Below are 11,345 nucleotides of genomic sequence, written 5' to 3'. Positions count from 1 at the left end.
AATAAAGTTAAAAAAATGTAAGATGAATCTGAATCAAGTGCAGCTCGAGTTCAGCAGTCTGACAGCTGCAGGGAACAAATCATTTTTGAGCCTGGTGGTTTTGCTCTGAATGCTCATCAGCCACCTGCTTGAGGGGAGGGGCTGGAATAGAACATGTGTAGGACGAACGGAGTCTTCCATGACGCAGAGCACCCTCTCCCTGCATCGTGAAGTGTAGAGGTCCAAGATGGTGGGAAAGTTGCTCTCCACAGTCTTCTGTGCAGCCTTAACCACCCTCTGCAGAGCCACGCTCTCAGCAGCAGTGCAGATCCGCAGCTTCCTGAGGAAGTAGAGACACTGGTGGGCCTTCTTGACTAGGGGTTGAACGAGTATATAATTTTTAAAATCAACATTAACATAATAAAACCCGAGTAGAACTCGTGTATTTGATGACGTCATAGATCTCAAGATACAAAAATAAATAAATAAATAAATAAAACCACAAAAAAGGTAATTATTTTAAAAAAAGACCAACAAAACATTGGGAGCGTATATTATGCTCCTACCATTTATCATACTGCAAATAAGTCACAGGAAAAACTAAACCATTAGTTATTATTATTAAACTGCAAACGTGAAGAAACGCAGCACGTCAAAAACGAAACTTAAACCGAAACTGGTTCTGGTTCGGTGGACCCGGTGTTACACCAAACTCTGTGACCTGCAACAGTGCAGCACCGCCCCCTACGGTCACACGGTGGTCACATAATATGACGTCACTACGGATACTCAATGTTACATTTTTAACCTCGATAGATGTCCTAGCAATCGATGTGTAGATTACTGGAGTACTCTGTTAATGCCCTATTCTTGACCACACAGGAAGTGTTGGCACTCCAGGTGAGTTCACTGGATATATGCATCCCCAGGTACCTGTAGCAGGAGACTACCTCCACAGCTGCTCCACCAATGTGTAGGGGATGAAGAGGGTTCTTGTCCCTTCTGAAATCCACCACCATCTCATTGGTCTTCTTCACATTGATGCAGAGATTATTGTCTCTGGACCAGGTGTTCCACCTCCTCTCTGTATTTGGACTCATCATTGTTCATGATGCATCCCACTCCTGCTGTGTCATCCGCAAACTTCACTATATGGCAGCTGAGGTGTCTAGCTGAGCAGTCATATGTCAGCAGATTGAACAGGAGGGGGGTTAGCATGCAGCCCTGGGGTGAGCCAGTGCTGTGGGTGATGGAGGAGGAGACGTTGTTGTGGATCCTGACAGTCTGAGATCTGTTGGTCAGGAAGTCCAAAATCCAGTTCCCCAGTGTGGGACTCAGTACAAGAAAGGAGAGCTTCTGCACCAGGGTCTGTGGGATGATGGTGTTGAAGGCCAAGGAGAAATCCAGAAAGAGCAGACAGATGTAAGAATTTCTGCTCTCCAGGTGGGTGAGGGCTGTGTGGACCACCGATGAGATGGTGTCAGCAGTGGAGTGGTTCCTTCTGTAGGTGTACTGATGTGGGTCCACAGGGACGTTGATGGAGTGCTTGGTGTGGGTCATGACCAGCCTCTCGAAGCACTTCATGACTACCAATGTTCAGGCTATAGGTTGGTAGTCATTCAGGCCTGTCACTGTGGAGCACTTGGGTACAGGGACAATAGTGGCAGGCTTAAAGCAGGTGGGGACAACTGCCATTGACAGTGAGGTTTTGAAGATGTCCACCATCACCTCAGACAGCTGGTGTGCACAGTCTTTCAGTACCCGCACTGGGATGTTGTCGGAGACTGCAGCCTTACAGGGGTTGATTCCCTGCAGGGTCTTCCTCACATTTGCTGTGGTCACACAGAGGGGTGTGTCACCGGGTGGTGGTATAAGTCTGGTGCTGGGGGGTGTTAGGATCCTTAAAGCGAGCATAGAACTTATTGAGTGCATCTGGCAATGAGGGATCCCTTGGGCATTGTACATCCCTGATATCGTAGTTTGTAATGCACTCGATGCCCTTCCACATGCGCCGGGGGTCGTTGGTGAAGAAGTGACCCTGAATTTTCTGAGCGTATGTGGCTTTGGCCCTTGCAATGCCTGCAGTCAGTCTTTCCTCGCCTCTTGGAGTGCTGATGCCTCACCTGTACTGAATGCAGCATCCCTAGTTTTCAGCAGAGCTCTCATCTCAGCATTCAGTCAGGGTTTCTGATTCGGATAACAGGTTACTGTCCTGGTGGTTATGACATCATCAGCACACTTAGAGATGAAGCCAAGAACAGAGGAGGTGTATTCCTCCAGGTCCACCTCTCCCCCATATGTAGCCACCTCTCTGAAGACCTGCCAATATGTGCACTGAAAACAGTCCTGGAGCACAGAGTCTACATCCCTGGGCCACACAGTGACTGTCTTCTTTGTTGGCCTAATCTGTCTCATCAGAAGACAATATGCTGGCCCCAGCAGGAGTGAGATGTGGTCGGAGAGGCCAAGATGGGGGAAAGGAAGAGCTATGTATGCACCGTGAATATTAGTGTACACACAGTCCAGTGTGTTGTCTCCCCACATAGGAAAGGTGACATGCTGGTAAAAACTGGGCAGTGTCCATCGGTTTCACATGGTTAAAGTCCCCCGCAACCACGTAAAATGCCTCCGGGTGCTTATCTGCAGTGAGCTAATGGTGTCATAAGCTCCTTTGATGCTTCGTTAACATGAGCACCTGGCAGGATGTAAACAATGGTGACGAACAAGAACAAAGAACAGCACAGTTCTTCATCTCTGAGTCAGAATCAGAATGATCTTTTTTATCATTGCACAAAAGTAGAGCGAGATTATATCCGTACAATCATCTGAAAGATGGGCAGAGTGCACATTGCTGCTGCTCCTTAAAGGACGGCCCTTATTCTTTTGTAAAACTTTATTTCTCTATTCTTCTGTAAAATCACATCCTCAGATGTAACAAGCCCACTTTGTTACCCAGTGAGTGGACATTGGACAGAAAGAGAGTAGGAATCATGGTCTTTTTTATTCATTCAACCTTTATTTCTACAGGTAAATCCCATTGAGTCTCAAGGACTCATTTACAAGAGAGACCTGATTTAACAAAGAATGATGACAACAATGGACAACAGCGACAACAATAAACAGTTATAAAAAGTCATACTACATTTTTTTATTTTTTTAACAAATAGGATGGCTAAAAGAAAAAGGTAACCAAAAAAACAGCTAGATTCTAAGGCGAATGTATAAAACTAAAAACAGGAACATGTCAGCATTGGTCCCTGCCAGGAGTCCAACAGATTCTTAAAGACACTTAGAGAGGTCAAAGGTCGACAAGGTCGCCTTCTAGCCTTTAGGTGGGCCAACACGCCCGCCCGCTTCCCCCTCTTCCGTTTCCAGTCACATCATTTCTTTTTGACCGTTGCTCCTCACACTTTGCTGCACCGTTCCGTTGTCCTCAGGAGCCGCTGTCTGCTGAGTGCAGATTTCAGCCTCGGTGATATATCAATACCCGAACTGTCTCTGATGGCCATCAGTTCGGTTGAGCTGTACTTGAGCCATGAATTTAGCACTGAACTAGTGCCTAAAACAGCTCATAGGAATTAAAGTAATTAAAATAAGGTTTAATCTCGGGAGCATGAGAAGTCGCTGCACTTCTGTGTGCCTGCATAGCAACATTCCTACTCTGCTCCCACAACATGGAACACCTTGCATCAGGAACTTAAGTTGTCCACCTTGATTTCTTTAAGGGGTTTCAAACATTTGAAAATGTCAATAGAAAAATCAAAGCAGACATGTTCTTGTTTTTAGTATGTCGCCCTGTTTAGGTCACCCTGATTTAATGTTTTATACACTTCTTCTATTTTAACTGTAGTTTATTGTCATTGTTTACTGTTGGGGCAGCACGGTGGCGCAACTGGTAGAGCTGATGCCTCTCAGTGAGAAGGTTGCCGGTTCAAATCCCGGTCCGGGGGCCTTTCTGGGTGGAGTTTGCATGTTGTCTCTGTGCATGTGTGGGTTTTCTCCAGGTACTCCAGTTTCCTCCCACAGACCAAAAACATGCATGTTAGGCTGATTGGTAACTCTAAATTGTCCCTGGGTGAGAGTGCGAACGTGAACGGTTGTTTGTCTCATTTGTCTCTATGTCCCTGTGATGGACTGAAGACCTGTCCAGGGTGTCCCCCGCCCTTCGCACAGTGATTGCTGGACATGGGCGTGACCCAAGATAGAAGAAGCGGGTAAAAGATAATGGATGGATGTTTACTGTTATTATTGTCTGTACTTTATCTGTTGTGTCTGGAACAGGTGTCTCTTGTAAATGAGTCCTTGTGGCTCAGTGAGACTAACCTGTAGAAATAAAGGTTGAATGAATGGAAAAAAAAAGTCAGGTCCTCTGGAGAATTTGTTAGGTTACACGTAAGAATTCACAGAATTCACATTATTATTATTTAGATTTAATTCATTTTTTTTATTACAATCCTAGTTTCAATAATGGGTCATGAAAAATTGTAAAAAATAAAAAAAGAGAATGCATTGATTTACAGATTGTCAGGAATTTCAGGCTGAGCTGAACAAGAACGAACCCATGTGCAGACAGGGCGCCGAGGCCAGGACGTAAAATAATAATCACTTTAATAATCAAAAAATAAATAGCTGACGTGGCAGCAAAACTCACAGATAGGATCAGGTCAGAGTTCTACATGGAACACAGGAGACAAACCAGGGGCTGAACCAGATGATGCACCGACAAGGACTGAAGGACTGAGACACAGACCAGAGCTTATATGCACACAGACTGGATGAGACAAATTACAAACACCTGGAGGACACGTGGGTGGAGCTGATCGGGGTAATTACTGAGAAACACTAGGGAGTACAGACACAGCGAGACTGACAGAGGAATACCATCCTTACACAGATCTCAAACTAATGTTTTATTCATTTATTAACCTGTTTAACCAAACAAATCCCTCTGAGGTCTCAGATCTGTTTGTAAGGGTGACAAGGGTTGTGCTTTTGGATTTGAGCAAGACGCCAGACAACAAGAATGGTTTAAAAGGTTTATTGTCAAACAGCTGCTGGTGGAGGTCAGAGTCCCGTGTCAAGCCCAATTTGCAGAGACATGAAAGTTTAGTGGACTGAATGTTTCTGTGAGGATGGAGGTAAACATAAAAACAGCCACTAACCTTCTCATACAGGTAAGGTGGGAGCCATCTGTAGGAGCTGGGCAGGGTGACGTCACCATCACCGGCAGGAACGCAGCTGAAGAGCAGGACTGAGAGAGATGTGATCCAGAGGGAGATCCAGAGGCGAGAACCAGGCGTGAAGTTGGGGGTCCTACACAGGGTGTCCGAGAGCCAAGTGTCATGGTTTGCGGTTAGGAGCGAACCCAGAGTGCAGAACAGGGACTCAACTCGGCAGATATACAAAAATATGTTTTAATGGTAAATAAAAGTACAGAATAAACAAGCTGACGGAGCAGCAAAACTTACATGAACTAGGCACGGGGAACTCAGGCGACAAGAGAGACACGGGGAACTCGAGGGACCAGGAAGACTCAGGGAAAGACTCAGGACAAGACTCAGGAGACCCAAGGGAGAGTACCAACGAAGACGACCCGAAAAAGGACAAGACAGAATAGGACGGCTTAAATACTGGGAGAAGACGAGACATCATGACAAACAGCTGGGACGAGAAACAGGTGGCAACAATGGAAACTAATGAGGAAGCACGAGGAAAACAGACACAAACCGGGCCACAGAAAAGTACCGTCCTTACACCAAGAATTATTCCAAGAGGGTGAACCATGAGTCGTAGTCAATGAGTCAGAAGAGGAAGTCATAACTGTGATCAAAAGGGCAATATAGTAACAGGCAAGGAGCAGGCAGGTCAGGTTTCCCAATAAGCAGGTGTGAGGTTGAGTCAAGATGATCAGATAGAGCTGTGACAAGAACGTTGGACATCTACTTCCTCAAAGGGTTTGATAATCTGGCAGGGTGCATGGGTGGCTAAAGCTCATAAGTAAAGCGAGGAACAGGTGCAAGGTATGAGTGTGATTAGGCCGAGGTGCAGAGTGGGCGTGGCTTAGAGTCAAAGCTTGAGAGCAGAACATGACAAGGCAGAAAACATGACAAAGGGAGGCAGCCTAACATGCATGTCTTTAGACTGTGGGAGGAAACCCACACAACCACAAAGAGAACATACAAACTGCACACAGAAAGGCCAAAAGACCAATCCGGGGATTGAACCCAGGACCTCCTTGTTATGAGGCAACAGTACTAAACCATCCTGCTGCCGTCAAGACTTACAGTGTACTGTAGTAAACGTTTGAACTAAAAAGTTGTAGAACCTTTAGCAAGACATGAGGTAATTAGCAAACAATACATCTGAATTAAAATAGAGACAAGTCTGTGTTCCCCTGAGAACCATCATCTCTTCTTTCATCAACAGTCTGTAATCGTTGTAAGACCTGAGACCAGCTGCTGGAGCTTGGAGAGGAGAACGTTGTCCCATTTTTGTCTGATTCCACATGTCAAACAGTCCTGGAGCATCTTTTCTGGATGTTTAGTTTCATGATGCACCAAATGTTTTCACTTGGTGAGAGGTTTGGACTGCAGGCCACTGAAAGAAGACCGGTTGATCTTCTTGAGGATCTTGCAGATGATCTCCTCTTTTTAATAAGGAGGACATGGTGTCTGTGATTTCTGAAAAGACTTTAACATTCTGAATGGTCTGACCACAGAACAGTTGTCGGTTTATTTTAACGAGCCTTGGCTCAGAGGAAATGGTAACGTTTCCACATGGTGTTCACACGTGGTTTCTTCTTTGCACGATAGAGCTTTAACCTGCACTGGATGGCACGGGGAGCTGTGCTTGAACATAATGATTTGTGGATGTGTTCCTGAGCCCCTGCAGAACTGAACCACACCAGTTTTAAATGTAGTGGCCCCCTGAGGGGCCACAGCCTACGACCATCCAGTATTGACTTTCCCCCTTGTCCTTTGACCTCAGAGATTTCTACAGATTATTGAAGTCATCTCATGAGATTAGACACTGGTGAGACCTTCAAAGTCTTCTCTATTTTCCATTGACGAATATTATTCTGAAATTCGTGCACTGTTTTAAAGCAGTTTAGCAGACTGATGAACCTCTGCCCATCTTTACTTCTTAGCCCTTCAGCCTCTCTAAAACTCTCTTGTCCTCTGACAGGCCTGTTGACAGTTGAAAACACGTCTTCTAGCTGTTTCTTTGTATCGTAACTTTTACAACCTTTGGTTGCCCCAACTTTATTGGGGCGTGTTGCTGCCTTTAAAAAAAAAGATCTAAAATTATGCAAATTTTTAGTTTCATCAGTTGCCATGTTTACTCTGTTCCATTGTGAATAAGATTTAACACATTTGTAAATAATTGCACGGAGCATTATTATTATTATTTTTACATTTTACACAAAGTTTGGTGTTTGGATTTTAAAAGTGATGGGACTGTGCTCCTTCTTTTAAAGAACTAAAGGCTTTTCCTGGTCTATATGATGTCGGTGATTTCACCTGAGTAAATTTGTTATTTTCTGTTCATCCTCTCAGACGTGCTTCCAGTGCCCTCCCTCGTTCTCCAGCTGCAGACAGATGTGTGGCGTCTGGTCTGCATCGGTTCTGCTGCATACCCCGGTGCCACATTCTCACTCTATCTGGAGGATAGTGAACGCCCCCTTGCCTCCCACCAGGCTGCAGTCATCCAGCATCAGGTGACCTTCTCAGTGCCGGTCCAAGACTCTCCGGTAGCTTTGTACCGGTGTCAGTACAGAGTCCAGCTGGGGAGGACTTGGAGCGATTCTGACCGAAGCATCCCTCTGGCTGTAACCAGAGGTGAGACCCAACATGCTCCTGTGTGTTACCATACCATACCACTTTATTTATAAAGCACTTAAAACAGCTACAAAGCCAATAAAAGTGCTGTACAGACAAAACAACAGGTAACACACAAAATGGAATACAAAATGAGGTAAATCAGAATATAGATATTAGAGATACTAATGTTGCGTAAGTGTATTCATGTGTTTTACTAATGTTGTGTAAGTTCATGTTAATAATGTGTAATTTCATCAGAATCAGAGTCAGAGTCTGAGTTTCTTTATTTTCGTTCCACCACGTGTGGTACATGTGGTGGAACGAAAATATGTTCACAGGGTCCCAGTTACATCCAACAATAAAATGTAAAGAAAAACAGTAATAACATCTAAGATATGAACTAAGAAAAACATAAACTAAACATACACTAAACACTCATAACATAAAACATTGAACATCAGCACAAACATGAACTTGAGTCTGTGTGAGCAGATGTGCACGCATGAACACATCAACAGGAAACAGATCAGCAGCAACATGAAACAGATCAGCAGCAACATGATGTGATTTCTCACAGTGATTCTCCTGGTTAGAGATTCATGAGTCTAACAGCCTCAGGGTAGAAGCTGTTCCTCAGTCTAGTGGTTCTACACTTAATACTCCTCAACCTCCTTCCTGAGGGGAGTGGGGCAAAAAGTGTGTGTGCTGGGTGAGTGGGGTCCTTCATGATGCAGGTGGCCCTCTTCCTGCATCTGGAGGTGTAGATGTCTGTGATGGTGGGGAGGCTGACTCCAACATCTTCTGTGCAGCCTTCACCACTCTCTGCAAAGCTTTTCTTTCTGCAGCTGTGCAGCCTCCATGCCACACATTGATGCTGGAGCACAGGATGCTCTCCACTGCACACCTGTAGAAGGAGGTGAGGACTGAGCTTCCAGACCAGCTTGCCTCAGCCGTCTGAGGAAGTAGAGTCTCTGATGATCTTTCTTCATCAGGCTGGTGGTGTTGTTGCTCCAGCTGAGGTTGTTATTCAGGTGCACACCCAAGTACTTGTAGCTGGAGACCACTTCCACCGCAGATCCTCTTATGTTCAGGGGGGTGTAGATGCTTTTGTTCCTTCTGAAGTCCACAATCATCTCCTTTGCCTTCTTCACATTGATGTGAAGGTTATTCTCTCTGCCCCAGCTCGCCAGGTGTTCCACCTCTTGCCTGTAGCTGGACTCATCATTGTTTGTGATGCATCCCACCACCGCTGTATCATCTGCAAACTTTACAATGTGACAGCCTGGATGGGTAGCTGCACAATCATACGTGAGCAGAGTAAACAGGAGGGGGCTCAACACACATCCCTGAGGAGAGCCAGTGCTGAGGTTTATGGTGGAGGAGGAGAAGTTGTAGATCCTCACTAACTGTGGTCTGTTTGTTAAGCAGTCCAGGATCCAGTTGCAAATGGAGGGGCTTAGTCCTAGTGTGGATAGTTTGTCCCTCAGGGTTTGGGGGATCATGGTGTTGAAGGCGGATGTGAAGTCACAAAGAGCATACGGACATAAGAGTTTTTCTGCTCCAGGTGGTTGAGCGCAGTGTGGACCACAGAGAAGATTGCATCCTCTGTTGATCAGTTCTCACGGTATGCGTACTGATGAGGGTCCTCGTTGATGTTGATGGTTGTTTTGATGTGAGTCATGACCAGTTTTTCGAAGCATTTAGAGACTATCAGGGTGAGGGCCACTGGTCGATATTCATTCAGACCAGTCACTGTAGAGCTTTTTGGGACTGGGATGATGGTGGCAGTCTTCAGGCAGGTGGGAACTGTCTCCAGGGTAAGTGAGGTGTTAAAGATGTCTGCCAGCACCTTGAAGAGCTGATCAGCACATTCTTTCAACACTTTTCCGGGGATGTTGTCTGGGCCAGTTGCTTTGTGCGGATTAATCCTCCTGAAGGTACTCCTTACTTCAGCTGAGGTCCCGCTGAGATGCTCTTCATCCGGTGGTGAGGTGGGTCTGGTGCTGGGTGGTCTGTTCGGGTCTTCAAAGCGTGCATAGAACTTGTTGAGAGCATCAGGCAGAGATGGGTCTTTGGGGCATTGTTCACTCCTGCCTTTATATTCTGTTCTACACTTAATGCCCCTCCACATGCTCCGAAGGTCTTGTGAGGTGAATTGACCCTCGATCCTCTGTGCACATGTGGCCTTGGCCTTCTTAATACCAGCAACCAGCTCTTTCCTTGTCCTACTCAGCTCCTATGATCTTCCAGACCAGAAGGCAGTGTTCCTGGCTTCCAGCAGGGTGCACACCTCTGCATTTAGTCAAGGTTTTCTGTTCAAGTAACTCTTAATATATCTGATAGTGGAGACGGTGTCAGTACATGTATTGATGTAACCCACAACTGAGGATGCATATTGGTCCAGATCAAGCGATCCTCCATTTTCAGCAGCTTCTCTGAAAACCTGCCAGTCTGTTCGATCAAAACAATCTCTCAGTATGGGGCCACTGTCCTGGATCCAACATTTAACTTTCTTTTGTACCGGTCTGGAGCATTTCAGCGGAGGGAGGTAAGCAGGAGCCAGGAAGATTGAGATGTGGTCTGACAGTCCTAGGTGGGGGCGGGGTTCGGCTTTGTATGCATCTTTTACGTTTGTGTAAATACAGTCCAGCCTGTTGTTCCCACGTGTTGGTACGCCCACATGCTGGTAAAAATTTGTGAGGCAGTCCTTTAGATTCGCGTGATTAAAGTTTCCGGCCACCAAGTAAAGAGTCTCATGGTGTTTGTTCTGCAGGGAGCTTAAGATATCATGGAGCTCCTGTAAGGCGTCATTAGCATTAGCATTTGGTGGAATGTAAACAAACGTATTAAAGTCGCTGTGAATTCGTGGGATAGATAACGTGGTCAACATTTCACTGTTATTTGCTCCAAAGCCTTGGAGCATGAGCTTTTTACAACAGTACAGTTCGTGCACCAACTTTTACTCACATAAATGCACACTCCGCCTCCCCGTGATTTACCCGTTAGCTCGCTGCAGCGGTCCGCTCGAAAAAAAAGTCTGTCATCCAGCTGGAAGACTGTATCCGGCGTTTCACTTGTAATCCATGTTTTCGTGAAGCAAAGCACCGCACACTTCATCATCTCTTCTGAGGCGCCCACTCTCAGATGAAGCAAATCCATCTTGTGGACGTTCGAGAGAAAGAGAGACGGCATCGAGAATTTTCCGACTTTAGCGTTAGCTCGTAGTCTCACTAGAACCCCCGTCCGGCGTCTTCTCTTCTTAAGCCAGAAGCAGCGCTTCCTCTTCTGCTCGTTGGAACGCCTCTGCTGCAGCTTCCACGTAGATGATTTTAAGATCGGCATTCTGCCGAGCGTAGTTTTGAGTTTGTTGCTGATTTCTGCTATATTTCGTGGCCAATCTGCTCCTATTCTCATCAATTTGGTTCAGCTATAGTTCACACGCATAACTCGTGCGGAATTATGCGTGTGAACTATAGCTGAACCAAATTGATGAATTCAACTTACTAATAATGTGTAAGTTCATGTTACTAATATTGTGTAAGTGCA

The 11,345-nt window shown here is 45.7% G+C and overlaps 1 protein-coding gene across 1 annotated transcript in view; it reads left to right on the top strand.

Moving 5' to 3' along the window:
* LOC119430353 (cytosolic purine 5'-nucleotidase-like) overlaps positions 1–331 on the top strand; it is a 7,279-nt gene extending 6,948 nt beyond the window's left edge. The window contains exon 7 of the mRNA XM_037697759.1: positions 264–331. Coding sequence (XP_037553687.1) covers positions 264–331 — 68 coding nt within the window. The remainder of the gene's footprint in view (positions 1–263) is intronic.
* The last annotated feature ends 11,014 nt before the right edge of the window (positions 332–11,345 follow it).

Source organism: Nematolebias whitei, chromosome 3, assembly GCF_014905685.2.
Source record: "Nematolebias whitei isolate Nwh7 chromosome 3, NemWhi1, whole genome shotgun sequence".
Lineage (NCBI taxonomy): Eukaryota > Metazoa > Chordata > Actinopteri > Cyprinodontiformes > Rivulidae > Nematolebias > Nematolebias whitei.
This window is presented reverse-complemented; position numbering and strand designations above follow the sequence as displayed.